Source organism: Delphinapterus leucas, chromosome 13, assembly GCF_059928025.1.
Source record: "Delphinapterus leucas isolate spDelLeu-1000000601 "Yukka" chromosome 13, BTC_Dleu_Yukka2, whole genome shotgun sequence".
NCBI lineage: Eukaryota > Metazoa > Chordata > Mammalia > Artiodactyla > Monodontidae > Delphinapterus > Delphinapterus leucas.
Window position 1 is genome coordinate 94,113,510 of NC_143141.1, and position 23,917 is coordinate 94,137,426.

Sequence of the window (23,917 nt, forward strand, 5' to 3'; positions counted from 1 at the left end):
GATAAGCTGTATTTCCTACCATAAAAACTTTGGGGTATGGATTATTTCTCGTGGATTTTGTCCAGCAAAATTCTGCCTTGCCTTTATTCTGCTTCCAGTCAAAGGCCACGCGACTCCCTTTCACTGGGTGTAGCTCAGAAAATGAAAACCCGTTTACACAGCAGCCTGAATAAGAGCGAAGTCCCGCAGGTGTGCGGGCTGTGTGTCTGATGGAAGCCAGGGAGGCCGCAGCTGCCAAATGACCAAGCCTCATCTCTCCTTGGGATGAGTAGGGAGGGCCCATTACGCGTACATTAAAGCTAGGGAGGTGTATTACGTGATAGGAGATAAAATCTAAAAAATATTTTAAAACAAAATGCCCAGACCTTTAGACTTCCTTAGGCTGTGAGTTCACAGTCATCTGGTGTGAGGGGCTCTGAGACGTAAGTGAAACTCAATTTAGAGAGTAAATCTGCAATCAGTGCATCTACGTTACAAATGAAGAGCTAATTGGACAATTATTCAGGGATTATTGGTATTTTAATGTCCCTGAATCTGGGTGGATAAGATATAAAAACACACCTGACATTTGAACTATGTTCATTTTAAAAATATACTTCTGTTATACCTAATGTTTCTGAGTAGAGGCACTACTCACCCTAACAGCACTGAGAATGGCGTGTGAGGCTGTTCTGCCAACAAGCGTTGTATGAACAAACCTACCTGATGTATAATGAAGCTGTCAGCATCAGTACCCTTTAGAACACGAGCCAAGGCACACTTAGGTGATGACCGTCGGAGAGAAGAGAGCCTTACTTCTAAACCTTGTTCAAGTACCAAGAGCTCCAGGAATGGTCTGTGTGTTACCCTCCTCGTGCTCTTGGTTGAACCGTCTCTGAGAGTCTGTTATTAATTTAAATTTTGAAATGGTGTGCATAAGTGTATTAGAAATTTACTGTTTCCTAGGGACACCTACAAAGCCTTTTTTGTGTATTTGAGTACACTGTCTGGTTTGACTTCCTTGACAGAATATTTGACTAAAATGATGGTAAATTAAACTACCTTAAAAGTAACATTGGGATCCAAGAATAATTTCCAATGTTTAGGCTTCCTTTGTTATTTGAAAGATGTACTATTGTGTAAATAAATCTACAGACTAGTAAGGCACTGTGTTTAGTGGGTACCTATGTTAATAACCTTCCTTTTATGTAAAAAACTTCCCTGAAATGTGGATAAACCAATATTTTGTAAATTGAATTATATTTTCAGTGCACTGGTAGTTATGTGTTATTCGAATACTGATCAGATCACTTTATAAAGTCAAAAAACGTTTTAAAGTGGCAAAATCATTTAATTTTCCTGGTTTTGAATCCAGATATTCATATTAATAGAAGCTGAACTCAACAATGTGGCTCTAAGTTCAAACGTCCTGCTGCACACTGCATGTCAGTCACTTTTGAAGTTTCTCCTTAATACTATGTAGGTCTTAATTTCTTTGAAAATACTTTTGTAAATTTTAAAATTATAAATTATGTTGTAAATTAGCTGAAATCTCCAAATTATTTGTCCTGCTACTAGATATCAGTACAGTCTCATCCCAGTGTCTCATTTCTTGTGTCCATTGCAGGATTCTGAGCGCCTGCCCTGTCGGGTTAGGGCCACCGAAGGCTTCAGGCTTCTCTGTCCTGGGGCGGTTTCCTCGCAGTTCCCTGTGCCGCTGAGGCTATAGGGAGGCCCTGGTCCCTGGGAAGCAAACCTGCGTGCACAGGCCTGCTGAGCTGTCACCTGCCGGGCGCTCACCTGTCTTCATCTTTTGCAGCACACGTCATTGCCAAAGCCAAGGGCCTGGTGGTCCTGTCTGCGATAAAAGCTGGGTTTCTGGTCACCGCGAGAGGTGGCAGTGGGATCGTGCTGGCGCGCCTTCCAGATGGAAGTAAGCTAGCCTCCCTTCACTGGGAGGGGCAGAGAATCCTTGTCCCTTTTTTGTTCTGTTTCCACTGTAAACAGGTTTTGTAGGGAGAGAGACAGGTTTTCCGGTGCCGCCTGGACTGCCTTCCTTGGGCCGCTCCCTCCGTTTTCTCTGTGGTCAACCGACCCGTGAGACTCAGAATATCAGAAGATGGGGCCCCTCGTCTTTACACACTTTGTTGTCCTCCCATGGAGCATATTCTAAACATTGACACTGTATTTCTGTTGTTAAATATGCATTCCTATTCCTCAGCTTCACCTTACAGTTGCTTTCTTTTGTTTTATGGAAGCTTTTCTCCCCCATTGTTCCTGTGTGGGATCTTAAAAACTAAAACATTTTCAAGAATATCCCCTGGGCAGAATCATATCAAGATCAGTATAATTTGGTTTTACTTTCTGGGGCGAAATCTAATACTTGATTTTTCAGACATGACATCAAAATATGTTTGCTTGAATCCCAAGAACAAACATATATAATATTTAAAATGTGTGTAGGTGTGTCATAACCAACTAAAAGGCTTTTATATGAATTTTACATTTGCTGTTCAGTTATATAATTGAACACATTTTTCTGTTAATAGCTCTTTTTAGTGTAGATAATTTAATTTTATTTTGAGGGAGAACATGGGCCATCCACTGACAGGAGATACATCCGGCATTTGGGAGGTGCACAGCCCCGGAACTTGAGTCAGCAGGATTTGTTGTCCCCTGTGAGGCGTCCCTACAGCAGATGAGAGTTTGCCCCTGAGGTTGTGGTTCAGATTTCACAGCTCTGGGCTTGGCTACGAAACAAAAAGTGACAACATTCTCTTCTTCTCAAGAAAAGAAGCATTACGCAAATTTTCATGGACAGATTCCCAGCAGTACAACCAGACAAGTAGGCACACTCAAATCGAGTCCACCGTGAGATGGGCTCTGCATCTGCAAGGAGCCCCCAGCCCTGCAGGTCCGAATGGTCATGGACCGGTGACTGTCAGAAAAGGGGGAGGAGCCGTCGACACCTGGGGCTCCTATCAGAACCTCGGGTGGACCTTCCTACTTAGATACCTAAGTTTCTGTCTCCCATCTTCCCAAGTAGCTGCTGGTCACTCTTCAGAGGGTAATATAATATGTGCCCAGTGGGGCACAGCAAATCCCCAGACCCTGGCCAGGTGGGCAGTTTGTTTTTCTTTTAGAAATTAATCACTTTTAATAGTTTTTTTTTTTTTTAAGATGTTAGGGGTAGTTTATTAATTAATTTATTTTTGCTGTGTTGGGTCTTCGTTTCTGTGCGAGGGCTTTCTCTAGTTGTGGCAAGCGGCGGCCACTCTTCATCGCAGTGCGTGGGCCTCTCTTGTTGCGGAGCACAGGCTCCAGACGCGCAGACTCAGTAGTTGTGGCTCATGGGACTAGTTGCTCCGCGGCATATGGGATCCTCCCAGACCAGGGCTCGAACCCGTGTCCCCTGCATTAGCAAGCAGACTCCCAACCACTGCAACACCTGGGAAGCCCAGGTGGGCAGTTTTTAAACAGGGACAGTCCCTAACATAGGAAGTGGAAAATAACTTTGAGATTATGAGACATTAATTTCTGTAATCAAAACCCCTCTAAGCCCAGATAGATTAGTTCTGGGTATATTCAAGCACTAGCCTGCCATCTAGAATACATGGTAGCAAGAAAAATTAGGCTTAGGTAGCTACTGGGCATTTTCAGAAAGTACTTCATCTAGACTATCCCACCCACCCCCCAATTATTTTTTTCTAGACTTGTTTAGCACAACTGTGTCTAGATCAGGAAAGCTAGGCACACAATAATTCTGAAATGTACCATATCATGGCAAATGGAATTATTGTACTTAGTTTCCAAATGTAAGGATGTGTATCTTGTTAGAATTTTAATAATCTTGAATTTATAACCTATTTCTTGTGCTTCTACTAGGCACAAAGGGTGTCAAAACAGTTTTTGCCCTCCAGGATTTACAATAGAAACGGTTTAGTATTATGTTACCCTTAGAAGCGATTATAATAAACTCTTTTGAATCCATTTGCTCTCTTATATCTATGATAAAATGCTAACAAAAGACTGGAATTCCAGCTCAATTATTTTGTAAAACATTAGGAATACTGATGGTTGAAATTATCAAATGCTATGTATATATGGTGAGAATTCAATAGTTTGGTATTATGCATGTTTGTAGGGAAAGATTAGAAAACACAGACTTGTGAGTCTATGAGGCTCATAATGAATAACTAACACCTTTCACACCTTTTTAACTTAAAAAATTATAGGGCTTCCCTGGTGGCGCAGTGGTTGAGAGTCCGCCTGCCTATGCAGGGGACGCGGGTTCGTGCCCCAGTCTGGGAAGATCCCACATGCCGCGGAGCGGCTGGGCCCATGAGCCATGGCTGCTGAACCTGCGCGTCCGGAGCCTGTGCTCCGCAACGGGAGAGGCCACAACAGTGAGAGGCCCGCGTACCGCAAAAAAAAAAAAAAAAAAATATATATATATATATATTTATTAAAGAACATTTAAAAACATAGGCAAAAATGCCAAAATCTCATTATTTTAAGAAGAAACACTATTAATTCATATTTTAGCATTTTTCCTCCCCATATTTATGTGCCAAGGAGTTTTAATATTAGAGTAATGTTTGTTTGTTTTTATTAGAATGGTCTGCACCTTCGGCCATCGGGATAGCTGGGCTTGGTGGAGGATTTGAACTAGGGATAGAGGTGAGTGGTGATGTGTGTACATACGACTGCCCTATTCTCTAAAAGCAACTGCTACGTGAAAGTCGAGTGATCTCCTACTGTTCTTGTTTAACCACCTATGGAAATCGCTCCCTTTTATTTTCTTGACTCTCTACCTGAAGCTGTGTAATGTTTATCATTTTTCTCCTTTGCCTTCATTGAGAGTAGAGTTTCTTTCATTCACCATCTCATCTGTTTCCATCTTTAGCACATCTGCAGAACACTTGTTCTCAGACCTGAAAACTACAATTGGCAGTTTATGGCTTCTGATTGCAGAGTCATGGGTGCAAACAGCTCAATGCCATGTATCAACATTTGTGGCAAAATCCATATCCCTAATGTTCAAACTTCTTCCAATTTTTTAAGTAAAGATTGACTTTGTATTGTTTCCTTTGACAACTTTGCTGCTAATGATTATGGTTTCTATCAAATGCACTAGAAATTATACCAGTACACACTTGTTTACAGAGGTCTCTCCCACAGGGAGCATCTACATGATATCAATCTTTCGTCTGCTGCTTTATTGCTAAGTGATTTGGTAAATCAAATCTCCTAATATTCCCCAATCATTTTCTTCTGAAATTTCAGTCAGTCCCTTCCTGAACTACCCTTTTATGAATTTGCTCTGTTGCCATCGCTTTAAATGCCCTCGGCCTTATTAGGAGGAAGTATTTCCACTGATTTTCGTTTTTATTTGACCTTTACTTGCTGCTGCATAGATTCGGGATATAAAAAGAGGAACATATTTTAGTTTTGCTAACGTGACTGCATTTTGGTTGTATATTCAACCAAATCATGGCCTTCAGAAACATCGCACTCATGTGGAAAGCGTATTTTCAGCATGTGTTGTGCACCCCTGCTCACACGTCCTGGCGCTGTACCCAGGTGTCCCTCATCACTGCCCACTGACCCCAGGCTTTGGGGCTCCATCTCAAAGAGCATTTGCTTATATTTGCCGTTTGTGGAAACTTTGAATGCCACTTACCCTCATGGCTGTGTAGAAATTAACTCTGGAATTCCATTTAAATACTGTACATGGAAGATAAGTATTAACTTTTAAAAATATCCACTTCAAGTAGAGATTAGAAGACTGTCCTAGGAGTTTGTGCCTCTTCAATAGGACCTGGCTTTGCTTCCCTGAGTGTAGCCGTAAGGTTAGAGCTGTCGGTCACTTTTCAGTGCTAATGAGAGGCCGTGCTGGTTCCCCAGGAAGCATCTCAGACCTGGCCAGAAACATGCAGTTACCTTCGGGGTGCAGCTCTGACCCAGGATGAGCGAGGGAGCTTGGGGGTCGGCGGCCATGCACCCGCGGAGCTCCTGCGGCTGGATGCTCTTGTCGCCCCAGCTCCAGTTCCAATGAAGTGCAGCAGGCCCGTGGCCACCTCAGGCAGCGGGACCCATGCCCTCAAGTCTGCAGCCCCCCAGGCTGCCCGGGCTCCTCTCTGGCGTTCTTCTTCCGCCAGACGCTTGCTCCCAGTGGGATGGGGCGCTCGGCGCATGCGCCAGTCTGGAGGTTTTCTTGCCTGGCCCTTACCTAGGTTGTGAGTCCTTCATACCTGGGCCCTCAGACTGGCCAAGTGTCAAGCACAAGTAGGCACCCAAATAAATGTTTCTTTAAAGCACTGGCATCATTGGTTCGAACTATTAAATGTTTGTTGAATAACTGAAATCTGCCATTCTGTTCTGGAATGGAATAGTTAGCAATCGTGGCTAACATTCTTATAAAACTCTCACATGTACTCTCATAGAATCATTTCCATACCGTAGCCATGCTGAGTGGCTGTCGCTGCCGTCATTGTGTAGATAACTGAGTTATGTGACGCCTCCAGCCGGAGAATGACAGGCTGGCCATTCAGAGGGAGGCCTCTGGCTTCCATGGGCGCTTGGGTGAGTCTCCTCGCTTCTAGTGCCCCAACTGGTTCTAACTGTAACTCCCACCCATATAACACGCCATGGATTTCAGGGCACGGATGAGGTAGGCAGGGCACATGTGATTATTTTCAACGCACAGAGATGCTGAGCATCTTGCAGAGGTGGTGTGTGGTTGTCTCTAATTGGTTTCACTGGAGACAGAGCCTGAGACAGGGCTCGTGGTGCACGTGACTTACTGAGCAAATGTTCTGGGTGAGGGGGAAACTATAAGGGGCTAAGGGAAGCAGGACAGAGAAGGGGAAGGGTCCAAGCAAGGCCGTGGTTCCAGGTAAACTCGCCCTGGTCTGATGACAGGAGGAGAAGGCAGGTCTTACGACAGAGGCAAGGGGGCTGGCGTTTGGGGTCAGCTGCTCTTGCCACCTGGCAGCACGTGGGTGTGGTGTGTGGTGGCAGGGCTGGAGGGGACTGCAGCGCCCCCCATGGTGGGACCAGACCCCTCTCCTGGGCCCAGGACCCCCTGCGAGCTTCCGCCCCCCCGGCTGCCTCCCCCAGCTGGCGACCCCTTCATTACACGTGGAATGCATACTTGACTATCAGGAAGTCTAGTTCTAGCTCCACTTTGGAATCTAGACCAGGAACGGTTCTGAAGGTATGTGAAATTAGGGACGTGTACAGAATCTGTTGGCCTTCAGGAGCTTGGGCATTAGTTAAATATAGATTATGGCACTGGTCCACTCATGAGAGCTGCTGAGAATTCCCAAGGTTGTATAACTCACACGTACCCACCAAACACAACAACAACAAATGAAAGATTTAAAAGTCAGTGGAGTAAGGAAAGATAATGCTAAGACTTGGTTTAAACACCATTAAATTTTCTTTCCAGGACAATTATAGCAGAGCCCAAAGGTCTGAAAACCCTGATACCTTGGATTATCCAACTGTTCGTTGTTTACCAAAAGCCAGAATCCACACTGGGCCATCAAATCAGATCAACCTCGCTTTCACCCAAGGTTGTAATGTGAGAAAAATGACTCCGCTTTTTCCAGGAGAATTTGGATGAACCGTTTTCCTTTAATGATGAGGAAGGCATCTAGGCTTAAGTTGAGAAACTACTCTTCAAGATCAGAGTTCAGTTTCGAAGTCCCCTAAGATTGCTGTGCAAGGGGGGGGGATCTGTTGGTGTGAGGAGAGGAAGGGGATGGGAACCCCTCAAATTTGGGTCGAACGTTGATGTTGATGATGCCACGTACTGAGTATGAAAGCTTACAGCCCACATGGCGAGGCTTTCTGGGGAGTGAGACAGACTCCTGAGCAGAATGGCTTGAGAGATGGGAAAGAAGGCCCTTCTATGGAGGCTAGGGGTGGGGCTGGGGGACGGGTCTCACTAGAACCACAGGAGGAAGCCCTGGGCTTTCTCGCCAGGTTGTCTGGATTTGGGGCTTGAAAGCTATCTCTTCGTTACAGGACGACAGCATCAGGGACTCGGTGGCTTGGGTTCAAGGTGGGTAAACACTTGAGAGGGAGATGGGATAGTGCTGTGTTGGGGACAGGGTGTCGGGACGAGAAGCCCTCCGGTTCCTGAGAACATTTCTCCCCCAGCTTTTCCTGCATGATACTTGTATTTTTTTAAATTCTTTTTAAAGAATTGAGTTTAATTGTAAAACTCGCATTTTATTTACAGTTAACTGTATCTTAATGCGAACTTATTAAGAAGCCTTTATCAAATTTTTAAACGTCTGTCTTAACTGTTTATTTGCTCCGTTGCTCCGGTTTTCTTTCAGGAAATCTGTTTTGCTTTTTATTCTAAGCTGTGGAAATAAATCAAGAGCCGTAGTCAGTACCGCTGCTCTTCAAACTGTGGTGCTTTGGACCTGGTTCTCTAATTAGTCACGTCACCAAAGAACACAGGATTATCTTACTCTTATTTCAGGAGAACTGAATTGAGACTAGACATAAAATTAAAGGATTAATTTATTTTCTTTATTGACTCAGAGTTGTGCCTTACTTAACTACCCTAAGACGTACCAAGTAGAAGGAGACATAACAACTAGAGTATCCACAAGGTCACGGCTGGAGACTTACACCGAGCGTGTATACTCTAAGCATTACGCAAAGTAATTTCGTATGTGTTATCTTAAAAAGTACATAAGATTTGGTTATGTAATCAGTGGCAAAATTGCTTAACTTTGCAAGAGAAACGCTAAATAATTCTCTGTCATTCAACATAATGATCATCAGAAACTGTCCATGTATAAAATGGAATTAACAGTTGACATGAGTCACAGTGATATGTTTTGCATGCGTCAATTAGCTGGCATATTTGGTCTGTCCTACGGAGCTTGAGTGTATTTCTTCATGAAGGGATTCATATTAAACTGTAGCAGGAATTCCACTAGGCCCTTCCGAGTGCAATCACATTTGGTAATAATCATATTCTTCTGTCAGATGAAAACAAAGATTTGAAAAATTTGAAGAACGATATAAATGAAGTCAATTAATCTGCTTGGCCTTCGCATACTTTATTGAGACGTGATGTCAGGGTTTACAAATGATTTCAGCTCATCTTTCAAACAACCCTAGATTTGTGTATATGCGTATATACATGTATATACATATACCTATACGATTATATATACTTAGAAATCTGGTTACTATTATACCCATTTTACAGAGGAGATTGGGGCTTTGAGCCACTCAATCATTTGCCCAAGGTCACACAATATGCCAGGGGCAGAAGTGGAATTAACACCCAAATGGTTTCCATTTTGAGCCCAGATTCCCAGCGCCAGGCCCTCAGGCCTTCAGTTCTCCGGCACTTGACACACGTGCTTGACCTCCACGTGGTTCAGGGGGCAGGTCCTGCCGTGGACTTTAACCATGAAAAGGCCAAATGGAGCCAAGATGCCGCAGGTGGCCCGGTGCTGCGAAGAGGAGCTGGGTTGAAAGTCTGGCCTCCCCAACCGGCGCCTCTCTGCGGTCGTGGGGTGAGGGGCCGTGGCCTGGGCACCCTGCGCCGCGGCCTCACCGGGGGTCCCGCCCCAGAGGAGGCGAGTCTGAAGAACACGCCCTGTCCACAGCGACCCGCCCAGAGCGTGGAGACTCGCTCCAGCTTTGCTTTTACCTGGAGGATTAACCATGGTAATAGGCATAGCTACTGGTTAACTAATCTTCCTCCTGGTGCTCTGCGCTTTGGGGCGGCTTCTGCTTGGGGGTCGCGTGGCCCTGCGGGGGTGCCGGTGGGGACCAGACTCGGGCCCCCGGACCTTCCAACCTGTGTGTGACCTGTTCACGTGTCACTAGGACACGTCACTCAGCCTCACTAACCCGCGAGGCTGCTGAGAAGAAGTCGATGCCTGGAGACCTCACACCACGTGCTCGATGCACAGTGAGTGCCCGGAGGCCTGCGCTCTGATTACCGGCGGGGAGGTTAGCGGCTCACATCCGCAGCTGAAAATACAGCACGGCTCTGCTTTCATACTTTCTTTGGCTACATTGAAATTCTTGCTACATTACATATCGTATCTTGAGTTTTAGTAAACATATATTTTAAATGATATTTAGACATTATTTTTAAAATAAATGGCTGTCTACATTTCAGGTATCGGATCTGGTAATAATTTTGAATTATGACAGAGCAGTAGAAGCTTTTGCAAAAGGTGGTAACCTAACACTTGGAGGGAATTTGACTGTGGCAGTTGGGCCCTTGGGAAGGTGAGTACGCTGAAATCCCATTTGAACAGCTCTTGGATAGTAAAGGCTTTAAAACTACATTGTTTTTCATTAAGAGAAACGAATTAAAATGACAGAAATTTATGATTTACATGTGCCCCAGAGGGTTTGAGGCTGCTTACAAATAAGAAATATACAAAACACAGCCATTGTGATAAAATGAGAAAATCTGAAACTAAAACACACAAAAAGAAATTAAATATTTCAGAACTGCAGGCTGTTGTATCTACCGGAATCAACATAAAATTCACCTTTAAGCTTTGAAGGAGCCAGGTCGAGTCAATTTTAATTAACTGAGAAAGGATGGCATTGATCAGGGAAAAAAAGGTTTTTTTTTCAAACTAAATTATGAAAAATTGAAATGGAAGTGTTTTACTTGAGTGATGTTTACAATACTTAAAGTGTATTTTCCTTCTCTATTAATCAATAACTATTCTTGAGTTAATTGAGCAATTAAATATTTTAAACCCAGACTGTTTATAGAAGCTACTCAGTAAAATCATTTAAAAATGTTTCTAAGTTCCATGAAAATACTCACTGTAAAAAGAGCCACAGTCTTGTACTCTTGAGGTGTGTTTCCCTGTTTTAGGGAAGGAAGACAATATGGGCAAGTATCAGCTGTACGTGTGTTCTCCACGTGCATCACACTGCTACAACCATCTGGCCTGCTGTGTACTTGCCATGAACTGTCCGTCCTCTAGACCCCTCTGAACACACCTAGCTTAGGCCAGCAGGAAGTAAAATATGTAAAATGATTGAAGCTGGGGATGGGGTTGGTGGTGTGATGAACTGGGAGATTGGGATTGACATATATATACTAATATGTATAAAATAGGTGACTAATAGGAACCTGCTGTATAAAAAATAAATAAAATAAAATTTATAAAAAGAGAAAGCCCTATGGATGTGACCTCATTAAATATTCAATAAACAATATTTCTTCCCCCCCAAAAAAATGATTGAAGTAAGTGCAGAGCAGTTACTTCTAACTTTTGGGTTAGAAGCGCAGTGCCCATCAGACATCTTCAAGTGAACATGCTCACAGTTCTGTGATGCAAAGCCTTCTGTTTTGCAGGAATTTAGAAGGAGATGTCTCCCTAAGAAGCTCGGCTGCTGTCTTTACTTACTGCAAGTCAAGAGGCCTCTTCGCTGGCATATCTTTAGAAGGTAGCTGTTTGATTGAGAGGAAAGAAACTAACCGAAAGTAAGTGCAAGGCAAATCATTTTAATTGATTTGAAGAACGTGCGATGAGAAAATAATACTTTGTAGACTAATGTAGTTCTTAAGAGTGTACAGAGTACCTTTGTACAGGCAAGTCTGTTGGCACCATTTTTCCAACGGCATTTGCTCACTTTGTGTCTCTGCATCACATTTCGGTAATTCCTGCAATATTTCAGACTTTTTCATTATTACTACATTGGCTATGGTGATCTGTGATCAGTGACCTTTGGTGTTACTATGGTTATTGTGTGGGGCACCAGGAACCGCACCCCTATAGGATGGAGAACCTAATCAGTAAACGTGTGTGTATTCTGATGGCTCCTCCGACTGGCTGTTTCCACTCACCACCCCCCCCTGCCCCCACGTTTCTGTCCCTCTCCTCAGGCCTCCCTATTCCCTTAGACACAACAATATTGAAATTAATAACCTACAAAGACCTCCAGGTGTTCAAGTGAAAAGAAGAGTTGCACGTCTCTTACTTTAAATCAAGAGCCAGAAATGACCAAGCTTAGTGAGGAAGCCACGTCAAAGCCAGGATGGGCCGGAAGCTAGGTCTCTTGTGCCAAACAGTTAGCCGAGCTGTGAGTGCAAAGGAAAAGTTCTTGAAGGAAATCACAAGTGCTCCTCCAGTGAACACACAGATGATAAGAAGGCGAAACAGCCTTATTACTGCTCCGGAGAAAGTTTTAGTGGTTTGGATTGAAGACCAAACCAGCCACAACACTGCCTTCAGCCAAAGCCTCATCCAGAGCAACGCCCTAGTTCTTTTTAATTCTGTTCAGGCTGAGAGAGGCGAGGAAGCTGCAGAAGAGAGCGTGAAGCTGGCAGAGGGTGACTCATGAGGCTGAAGGCAAGCAGCGGTCTCCATAACATCAAAGCGCAGCGTTCCTCATGAGAGGTTTCCTATTGTTAGGCTCAGCCTTTGTCTTTCTTCCATAAGATAGAGACCAATTTTGATTTAAAAAATGCAAGATTTGGAAGTACCCTAACAGGCGACGAGGAACTTCCACTTTAAACGGGCATCTGGCTAATTTTTCCCAAAACTGCTCTTCTGTATTTCCACGAAAGTATGTCTAATTGCCCAGAAAAAGATAAAAAGCTAAGACTGAGAGGACTAATTCTAGAACCTGGCAGGAATCCCACTAATAATGACCCTGACAGGGCTGCCTCAGCTGGTGGTGGACACACGTCTGCCGCTTACAGCAGACTTGAGAGAAGCTGAGTACCAAGTCTGCGGTGCCCGTTTACCCAGAATCCCACAGCACATGCAGAAACATTCAGTGCAGACCCCAACAACCAGAAAATAGGAGGAATGGGGGGATTCTTAAATTTCTCCATCTTGTAAAGTCAAGAGAAATGTTTTTACTTCTGGTTTTATTAATTTGAGAAATTTAAGTTAAGAATGCTTTTAGAAATTTGTGATTCTAGGCCTTTGGAAGATTTTCCAACTAAAGTTCACCTAAATCCTGGATAAACTAAAACAAATATACTTCTTAATCAGTTGCAGGGCTTCTAAACATGCAAGGCAAATCCTTACATAATTTTGATACAAATAAACGTTTTAAGGAAGCTATATGTTAGCACCATTTTTATAAGAAACTTAAAAAGTAAAAACCTATAAAGATGTATAGGTATGTGCTTGCAATTATATGTGTATTCGTGTTTATATAAATATATGTTTATTATATGCATTTGTATATAAATATTCTATATATGTTTGTATGTATATATGATGTGCTTTTATATTATTGGGAAAAGGATACAAATATCAGACCATTTATGGTGATTGCCTCTAGAGGTGAGCTTGGAGAGGTGAATTTAGAGGCTTTAACATGGGTTATGGCTTGTAGTTTGTGTTTGAAAAGTAGTATCTATGAAGTGCTATATGTGAGTAAATCACACACACATACACAGTTGTGTGTCCTACATTTAACTCTAGAAAAGATCTATGTCTGCAAAAGAAATGTTCTTAATATATTTCTTATTAGATTTTATTGTCAAGACATTCGAGCTTATGACATTTTATTTGGAGATATACCACGGCCTGCTGAAGCAGAAGATCTTTATGAAATTCTTGATTCTTTTACTGAAAAGTATGAAAGTGAAGGACAACGAATCAATGCAAGGAAAGCAGCACGGGAGAGGAAGAAGGCTTCTGTAATCATGCTTGGTTTTTATATTTTTCTTAGTAGCCACAGAAAATTTCTTTATATAGAACATTCTATCCTTGATATCAGGTTTCTAATAACCTACTACACTTCCCTTTTAATTTCATTAACATAAAGTTCTTGTGAAAATGTCATAAAACCATGACAGTCATCTATGCAAATTTCAGGAAGAAACATGGTTCTCCGTGATTGCATTTCTGCAAGGATAGAACTTTATAATATTAATTAATAATACTAATAACTGCCGCTAGCCAGGGGCCTTGACGTGCAGAGGGTTTTGTGCGCCTCGTTCATCTAGTTCCGCATCTTTCGGAGCCGCGTGGCCCTTTCCTGGTCAGCGCATCGCTCTGCTCCACCTGCGCGGTGTCAAAGGTGCCAGGATGAGGGAAGCTTCCGGTTATAGAAGCGCGCCCCCAGCCGTCACCCGCGTGTTGTCCAGTTCAACCAGATGTGGCCCAGAGCAGTACGTGTGCTCTGTTAATGAGTGCATAGGATAACGTTTGCCGTGTACACCCACTGGGGGCGGGGGGGGAAGCCTTATATGCTCCTAAGTAAAAACAGAGTTTTAAAATCTCATGCATTTTTTTTTGTTGTCTTTCCTCCCAGGCTAAAGAATTGCCTTCAAAACCATTGTCAAGACCACAGCAATCGTCTGCACAAGTACAGCTGAATTCTGGCTCTCAAAGTAAATATTTGTGTTGCAATTCAAATACATTTATAATTAAGTAATCGTGAAATATTATTAAGAAATCAAGCTACATTTAATGATAGATCTAAAGTCATTACTTTAGTGTCAAATAGAAGAACTAATGAGTATTAAAGAGAGAAAAACAAATGCTCGGTCTCTTCTAAACACACAAGGCAAATTCTCATTCCTGTAATTTGTGAAAATGTCTATTCTCATTCAGAAAATGCTTTTTCCAATTCACAAAGTGATTTATCTTTAAAGTTTTTCTTTTTTTGTCATTTCTTCCAAAGACTATTATTCTGCTAATTTGAAATGGAAACAAAATAAGCCTATTTTTCTCATATACACATAGATTTATATTTCTGAATATTAATTTGACCATACATTCTTGGGAGCTCAGGGTTTCATAAGGTGGTTTTAAAATAGGATAAATTCATAAAGCACCAGGCTTTTGGCCTTTACACCTCTTTCCATCACTCATTTTTATGACAGTCACTCTTGGAATTCTGCTTTTCATGTATAGAGGTTACCAGTAAATAGCAATATATTAAAGTAGGCAATGTTTCATGTAATAATTAACTGTTCTGCAAGTGGCTTTGGACTGTGGCTTTTGAGAGCACAGTGATGAATCTAACTTACCTCTTGCCTTTAAAGAACTTTCCTTCTAGCAGCAGAGATATCACAGGTGGAAAAGTAACTGCCATTACTGGAAGGAAGTACAGTTGACCCTTGAATAATGCAGAGGTTAGGGACACCAACCCCTCATGCAGTCAAAAATCCATATATAACTTATGACTTCCCCAAATAGCCCATTGCTGACTGGAAGGCTTACTGGTAACATGAACAGTTGATTAACACGTATTTTGTATGTTATATGTGTTACATACTATATTCTTATATAAAGTAAGCTAGAAAAAATATTATTAAGAAAATCATAAGGAAAAGAAAATACATTGATCGTACTTTACTGTATTTATTTATACCATAAGTTTACATTGTCTGTTTACAAGATGAATTGTCTGTCAGTACGTACATCAATATTGTCTCATATGATACAAAAAACTGTAAATGTTACATGTATTACTAACACTAGACATAAAAAGTGAAAAGATAATAGAAAAAGAAATTTGTTTTTACAGGTATAATGATTCATGCATTGATGAAAAAGAAGCAGCAATATGACTGCTTCACGGTAGCCTAGCCTGTACGCTAATGAGTGAGAACTGCTTCACGGTAGCCTAGCCTGTACTCTAATGAGTGAGAAGTTATGAAATTTGGATGGCACACAGTATTACAGCCATACTGATAATACAGTATTAGAAACATTGTTACATTTTTTAAAAACCACTTACATGCGATGAAGACTGATAGTTTCTCCAATTATGAGAGAGAGAGAGAGGGACATACGGTACAGCAATGTAATTCTTTGAAAGCCAAGTTATAAAACAGTAAGAAAACTAACACATTATTAATTTTGTATTAAATATCACTCACCTTCTGCCTGTGTGAGAATAGGCTATCCACTTCTATACAAGTCTTGCCCAGGATGTTCCGCACGATGAACACTTAGGCGATGATGGTGATAACACAAAGACGTCCCATACAATTATTAGATTTTCACATGCGGACATTCACACGTACACCGCAGAAAAGTTTATTAACCGAACAGCATGCTGGTTATTTACTGTCCATTGAGTGGAGGTGGATCCTCATAAAGGTCTTCATCCTCCTCCTGTGCGTGTTGAGCAGGCTGGGGTGGGGGAGGGCTCGAGTCAGGGGTGGCAGAGGTGGGGGAGGGGCGGGGGAGGGGGAAACAGGGGAGGCAGGCACACTCAGTGTAACTCCATGGAAATACATCGTAATTTCTGACTGTTGTGCTTTTTCATTTCTCTAAAAGTGGGTCTATAGGATCCCAGTCCTCCTTCCACTGTTTGCTTTACTTTCAGTGCCCATATCCTACAAGTTAAAAGCAGTCTTGAATAATCAGAACCCTCTTCCGGATTGTCTGATGTCAGTTTGTTTCTGGCACTGCTTCTACGTCTTCTTCCTCATCGTCTGGCACTGGTTCAGAAGCTCTCATCTCCATCTAGTCATCTTTTGTTAATTCCTCCAGTGTGGCGTCTATTAGCTTTTGAAATTCTCCAAGATCTGTATCTTGAAACCCTTCACAGCAACCCCCCGCCCCCATCTCCTTGGCCATATCTACGATCTATTTCATGATTTCCTTGATTGGCTCTGTTGTAAATCCTCTGAAGTCATGCATGACATCTGGAACAGTTTTCTCCAGCAGAAGTTTATTGTTTCAGGCTTGATGGCTTTCATGACTTTTCCTATAAGCAATAGCATCTCCGGTGGCGTAATCCTTCCGGACTTTGCTAATGTTCTCTCTATAGGCGTTTTCTTCCATAGCATCAACAGTTCTTTCCGTAGAGTACCATGTGTGATGAGGGCCTTTAAAGGTCTTGATGATCCCCTCATCTAGAGGCTGGAAATACAGACGTTGTGTTTGAGGCCAAGTACACAACTTGGTGGTCTACTCATGGAGTTGAACTCACGGGGCTCTGGGGGGCCAGGGGCATTGTCCAATATCAAAAGAATTTAAAAGGCAGTCCCTTACTGGCAAGGCACTTCCTGATTTCAGGGACCAATCCAGCAAAAGGATTCTCACGATCCAGGCCTTGTTTCTGTACAACCAAAAGATGGGCAGCTTGCGTTTATCTTTTCCCTTCCAGGTTTGGGGTTTAGCAGTTCTGTAGATGAGGGCAGTCCTGATCATAAACTCCACTGCCTGTGCACAAAGGAGCAGAGTTGGTCTATCCCTTCCTGCCTTAAATCCTGATGCTCGCTTTTCTTCCTTCCTAATAAATGTCCTTGGTTGCATTTTTCTTTCCCACAATAGGGTCGTTTCATCTGCATTAAAAACCTGTTCAGGCAGGCGTCCTATCTCCTCAGTGATTTTCTTAATGGCATCTGGGAACTTGTCTGCTGCCTCTTGGTCAGCAGAAGGTGCTTCTCCTGTTATCTTGACAGTATTTAAGCAGATAATTTACTAAAATTATCAAGCCAGCCTTTGCTGGTATTTAATTCTCCACCTTTAGATCCTTCACCTTCTTTTTGCTTTAAGCTCTCATATAATTACTTTGCTTGTTCTCAAATCATATTAGAGTCGATAGCAATCCTGCACCCACATAAAAACTGCATTTTTAATACAAGATAAAAAGATATTTCACCAAAGATGCAAAAGGTTTATGTGCCTGTCGGTGTAGCTGCAGCAACAGCTTCATGAATTTCCTTTTCTTTTAAAAGAATTTTTTTTTTGATGTGGACCATTTTTAAAGTCTTTATTGAATTTGTTACAATATTGTTTCTGCTTTATGTTTTGGTTTTTTGGCCACGAGGCATGTGGTATCTTAGCTCTCCAACCAGGGATCCAACCCGCAACCCCTGCATTGGAAGGTGAAGTCTTAACCACTGGACTGCCAGGGAAGTCCCTCCTTTTCATTTTTTACAGCGGTTCTTACACTGAATTTATTTATGTTGGAATAGTGGGGAGCTGCAGCTGCAGACCTCGATTTACAGTATACATCAAGCAGTTCAGCTTTTGCTTGTAATGACTTTTCTCTGCTTCTTGGAAGCACTTCCAGGACCACTAGTGGCCCTTTGTATGGGTCCCATGGTGTTATTCAAGGTTTACGGCATCATACTAAATACAATGGAAAATACGCCAGAACCATGAAAGAGAACTTATTGCAGTGATACACAGTTTACTGGAGAGATTGCTCCTCATGTGGAGATGATTGCTTGCAACACTCAGCTCACCGTAGTGCTATAGCAACAGGAGGTGCTGCACTATTACTGTAGTGCAGTGTGTACATTTATGTATGCACAATAAGTATGTTCATTTATGCACTTATGATTTAATACTGCAGCCTTACATTTGCTTACATTTCTCTCCACTGCAAATAGTGCCATGTGTGGCCTATAAGTGTGTGTGTCCATAAGTTTTGATAATTTTAACTTTTAGTAAAAGATTTGGGTATATTTTATCATAGCAAATGATAAAATAGACTAGTATCTACATAAATTCCATGCATTCATGACACACCTAACTTTTTCTTAATTCTTTTGATATTTCTAGGTTGTGCATTTCATCTGTGAGTTTTTTCAAATTGTGGCAAATCTCAGACAAATTTTCCAATGTATTTATCGGAAAAAAACCACGTATAAGAGGACCCACACAGTCCAAACCCATGTTATTCAAAGGTCAACAGCGTATGATAAGTTCTGGGAGGAGGGGACTGTAAGTGTCAAAGCGCTGCCGAGGGCACGAAGCCCGTTCTGCCCCTCCCCCTCCGTGCTCTGTATCCATTTGCCCAGTCTTCATGCTGGAAGGAAGTACAGTTGAGAATTGGGCGTGAAACATGACTCATAGCCCTTATATTGATTCCTGGCTGTGCCTTTAGCTTAAATTCACCCCTTCCAGGACGATCCTCAGGAACGAGACCTATTCTTCTTTATTACCCACCCCCGCCCCCCGCCCTAACAACTTACTCTGTATCCCATTCTCTTGGGATGCTGCTTTCTTCTATCAAATGGGATAGTCTATTTTTCATTCATGTTGTGGTGATTAATTTGTTTACACTCTTATTTTCAGTAGCAAGATGTGAGAGTGTTGAATCTATTTTTATTGATGTTTTAGATCTGAGTATTACATAAAATTTGACCCATCTGTATACTTTAAAATACATAGTGTTGGGCTTCCCCGGTGGCGCAGTGGTTGAGAGCCCTCCTGCCGATGCAGGGGACACGGGTTCGTGCCCCGGTCCGGGAAGATCCCACATGCCGCGGAGCGGCTGGGCCCGTGAGCCATGGCCGCTGAGCCTGCACGTCTGGAGCCTGTGCTCCGCAACGGGAGAAGCCACAGCAGTGAGAGGCCCGCGTACCGAAAAAAAAAAAAATACATAGTGTTTCTAAAATTTCCTTGCTAAGAGAATAGGTATCTGTATCATGCTGACATAAAAATCCTGTTCATCCTCAATATCAATCCTTGTCAGCGTAGATTAAAAAGCTACTTACCTTATCCCAAGAAGCTCCTCTCACCTGACAATGGAAAAATCTTGGAAGATTTGTTTCTCTTGCATATTCTTCCTGAGCATGTATTTTAAAATCTCACCATCATCTTTGGTCACTGGATCCCCTACCCTAGCCAGCCTTGGCTTGTCTGTTTCCCACAGTGATCTCGTGTCTTCTGATCTGTCGATCTGTGTCGGCAGGGGCTGCTCTCCCTATTTTTCGCAGTGTCCTTGCCAGCTCACCTTCTTGCCTGTGCACGTTTCTGCAAACTCAACTCTATTCACTATATGTCCTTGTGATTACTCTCCTTCTCCCTTGACTTTTTAGCTGCATTATTTGTTGCTCGATTCCTATTTTTTTCACACGCGCATCACCTTTTCTCATGCAGTGTATCATTCCCAGTTGCGAACACCCATTTTTTATTCAATAAAAGGAAAATTTTAAACTAGTATCTATTTTCAACCTTTTATTTTAAACATGACCTATTCCTAAGTTCTTTATTAAAAAATGAAATCTTAATTTTTAATTTTTTATATATCCTCACATATATAATTTTATATAAGTATATACGTGGTTCATAAATATGGTTTTTGAAAGCATAGTTTTTCTTTTTCTTTTAGGACTCATTCTCTTTTTCCCATTTCTTCTGTCTTAACTTGCACGGCACCCTCTTCCATACTCATCCCAGCACACCCATGTGAACAACAGGAGTGATATTTTTCTCCATGTTTCTATATTCCGACACGTGGGCACATGTGCAAACACGTAGATACGCATAGGCAGAATATTTTGCTGTTGTCTCACAAAAATGCTGTCTTATTATTTATGCTTTACTATAGCTTGTTTGTTTGTGGGTTTTATTTGTTCCTTTTGCTCAACAACACCTCATGGAAATCCCTGAATCAACTGATACAACTCTAATTAATTCTTTTTAAAGGCTATTTAACATTCCATCGTGTAGATGTACATATTTTATTCAGCCACTCTCTTACTGATAGATATTAACTTTCAGTTTTTTTCCCATGCTGAGCAATGCCACAATTAATAGCTTTTAAAGTTAAGTTGTCTACAACATTGGCACTTTTAAAAAGATAATTACCAGGAACGGACATGACAGGTCAAAGGATATATTTTTAAATTTTTAACAGATTTAGTAGATTGCTTTTTAAAAGTTTTTACTACTGCAGAGTCTCATTAGCCATTCCCCACCATATGCACTCCCCACCATGTGCACCCCCATCATATACCTACACTCCCTGCTATGTACGCGCCCATCATATACCTACACTCCCTGCTATGTACACGCCACACCGTAACATTCCTCACCATATTCATTCCTCATCACTGTTAGTGTTGGAGTGTCTTGAAGTGTTTACGAGTCTGAGGGTTGGTTATATCTCCTTGTTAATTGGATTGTTTTTGTCCCTATTAGTGATTTAAATACTTTTTCATACTATTGCTGGTGTTTGGAATTTAATCTTGTCTGAAAAGTCTCTTTGTTTCATTGGTTAATTTTTTGCTATTGGAATATTTGTTGCATTTTCAACTTGTAGTAATGCTTTGTATATTAAGGGCTTTGTCATTTGGATGAGTTTTTTTTTTCTACATGTATCATTTGTCTGTTGATCTTATTTCTCATGTATTTTACTATATGAAAGTTTTAATTTTTATGCAAAAATATATCTGTCCCCTATTTTCATAGGTTTGTATTTTTTAGTCATGGTTAAGGACTTCCCTCCTATACAAGATTGCATTCATGGTATCCTAAATTTTCTTGCAGTGTTTCATTCTTGCAGTTACTGGATACTTACTCTTCATATACTTTAAGATCATTTTACCAATACTCCCCTCGACCCCCAATATGCAATTCTAGTTGAAGTAATATTATGTACTTACATGAATTCTGTGATTTTTTGATATTAATTACAATAACATTACATATATAAGGTAATAAACTTGGCATTTGTATGATAATCTTCCTATTTTATGCTTTCCATTTGTTGAGATATTATTTTGTCTTTCCTAAGATTTCATAGTTTCTGTGCCTTTCTTGTTAAATTTATTCCTAAATACTTTGTGATTTTGGTTTGCTGTGTTGAATGGAATGTACTTTCCCATTTATATTTCAGAGTGCTTATTTTAATAGTTGAGAAAGTCTTAATTTGCATATATTTTGTCTTATATATGGTCACCAACCCCAAATCTCTTGTTTATAGTCAGTTGTTAAAAATAGATTCTCTGATATTTGTACCCTCTTCCCCACCTTGCCAATGCTTATTTATATATTTTTCTGTTCATAAACTTCCGACGCCACTGGCCTTCAAAGTGGTGTACCTCTGTCCTTAGGGGGAACACAGAGACTGTGAAAGGGCACCTGGGCATAGGTAATTTAAGAGATACAGTTTACAGATGACCAGTTTCCACATGTGTTCTTTCTTAAAGCCAGAGTCCAAGTGAGAACATGACGTGCAGGTTACCCTCTCTGTCTTCTATCCTTTCACAGTAGTTTTTTTTCACACTTGAATAAGAAAAGCAAACCCCAAACCATCTTAACCATACTACAGTACATTGTCCCCAAAATGTAAGAACAATGATCCAGTGTGAAATATGGATGTTAATGTTGGTATAGTTAGTTAAGTCTGATGAGCAGTAAATACTTTGTAGATTAGGTGATTTACTTTTTTTTTTGCTTTCAACAAAGCTAAAGAGAGACCTAATGGCACTGTTATCTTAATTTATAATAAGAATAGTAATTAATATTATCATTATATATTATTTTAAAAATCACATAGCTACTTATCACCAAAATAAAAAATTATAATAGTAATAGTTTATTATTTCATAAGTAATATTTTATTATTGCTATTGTTTTGATGATAGATCACTATGCGATTTTTTTTTACCTCTATCTTAGAAGGGACATAAAAAAATTCTGTTACATTCCTATAAAATATCTCTTTCTTGCCCTCTCTAGTTTTTATAACAAACAGCTTTCTTAACACCTAACACCTATATCTTTAAAAAGGAACACTGAAATACAATTTTATGTTGAAACTATGTCATCAGAAATAATAGTCATCCTGTGTATATGAACTAATTTTTAAAGTCTTGTCCACTTACTGAGATGCATTTCAAATAACCTTTTACTTTCCTGTTTAGTAAACTAACAAATTCATACTATATTTAAAGTTTTGATCAATGTGTGCTAATAATTATTATGATAACTCAATCTATAAGAAATTATTTAATAGATGATTGTGTTACATAAAATACAATTTTAAAAGTAAATTTATGTACAAATTTGTGTTGTAGACACATAAAGTACAATATTAATACATTGCTAGAAAATCTTTGGGACAAATTAAATGAAAATACGATTTGAAGGTTAAAAATGAAAAACATCTTGTTGATTTTCTTTAACGAATGCTGATGGGTTCAGATCGTTATCATATTTAGATCCTTTTATCCACAAAGGGAGTGATATGAATGTTTATAAGTAATTGATATTGAAATATGCTAAAAAGTACACCCTTAAGCTTACAATTAACAATTTTAGGTATCAATTTAAAAACATACAAGTGAATATTTGCTGTTTAAAAATTACTTTAATGTTAAGCAAGCAAGAACGTCTGAAAATCACTGGCTTGGGGATTACAAATTTTCTTATTCAGGTATTTTCTGGAAAAAGAGCTGTCTGTATTTTTCACGAATGTGTAATTGCAAGGCCATGAGTTGTAGTTTATGTGCGTCTGGTCATACGGATATCAGACATTTACCATCTGCCTTACGTTTGGTCTATTTTCAGGTAGAAAATAGGAATACCTGAGGAATATTCAGGTATTCCTCTTGATTTAAAGATGATAAAATAATGATATTTCTATCAGAGTGATTTAAAATATTTGCTTAACAAGAACAAGCTTTGACATTCTTGGGTATTTTATATACTATATACTAATAAGTTTTCTAAATGTTCCCCCTCTTTTATTTATCTATTTACTTTTTTTCAGGTAACAGAAATGAATATAATCTCTATCCTGAACTTTCCAGCTACCGGGAGAGAGTTGGTAAATAAAAATATCTCTGTTTTAAAAATGATTCATAACCATCTTATAATCACAAACTTCCGAATTAATCTGGCAGGTTGTAAAAATATCTGGGAAGTTGTTTAGCACCGCTTCTTTGATTTATGGGATATCCACGTTATCTTGAGAAGCACTTCATTTAAAACATGCTCTGGGGCTTCCCTGGTGGCGCAGTGGTTGAGAGTCTGCCTGCTGATGCAGGGGACACGGGTTCGTGCCCTGGTCCGGGAAGATCCCACATGCCGTGGAGCGGCTGGGCCCGTGAGCCATGGCCGCTGAGCCTGCGCGTCCGGAGCCTGTGCTCCGCAGCGGGAGAGGCCACAGCAGTGAGAGGCCCGTGTACTGAAAAAAAAAAAAAAAACATGCTCTGCACAGTTAGAATGATTAAACTTCATAAGGTCAACAG

At 40.8% G+C, this 23,917-nt stretch overlaps 1 protein-coding gene across 3 annotated transcripts in view; it reads left to right on the top strand.

The window, feature by feature from the left end:
- Nucleotides 1-23,917, top strand: part of SH3YL1 (SH3 and SYLF domain containing 1) — a 46,492-nt gene that overhangs the window by 17,132 nt on the left and 5,443 nt on the right. Inside the window, exons 3-9 of one of the 3 annotated variants that reach the window (XR_016387428.1) lie at nt 1,799-1,912; nt 4,595-4,659; nt 7,433-7,559; nt 8,014-8,050; nt 9,320-9,687; nt 10,148-10,260; nt 11,354-11,465. Coding sequence is in view for 2 of the 3 variants with exons in the window: in XM_022561468.3 (XP_022417176.1) it covers nt 1,799-1,912; nt 4,595-4,659; nt 10,148-10,260; nt 11,354-11,482; nt 13,489-13,657; nt 14,275-14,353; nt 23,437-23,493 (726 nt within the window). In the remaining variant the exon portion in view is untranslated. Of the gene's footprint in view, nt 1-1,798; nt 1,913-4,594; nt 4,660-7,432; nt 7,560-8,013; nt 8,051-9,319; nt 9,688-10,147; nt 10,261-11,353; nt 11,483-13,488; nt 13,658-14,274; nt 14,354-23,436; nt 23,494-23,917 lie in introns of those variants that run through there. The other 2 variants (XM_022561468.3, XM_089894192.1) reach the window with 2 other exon arrangements.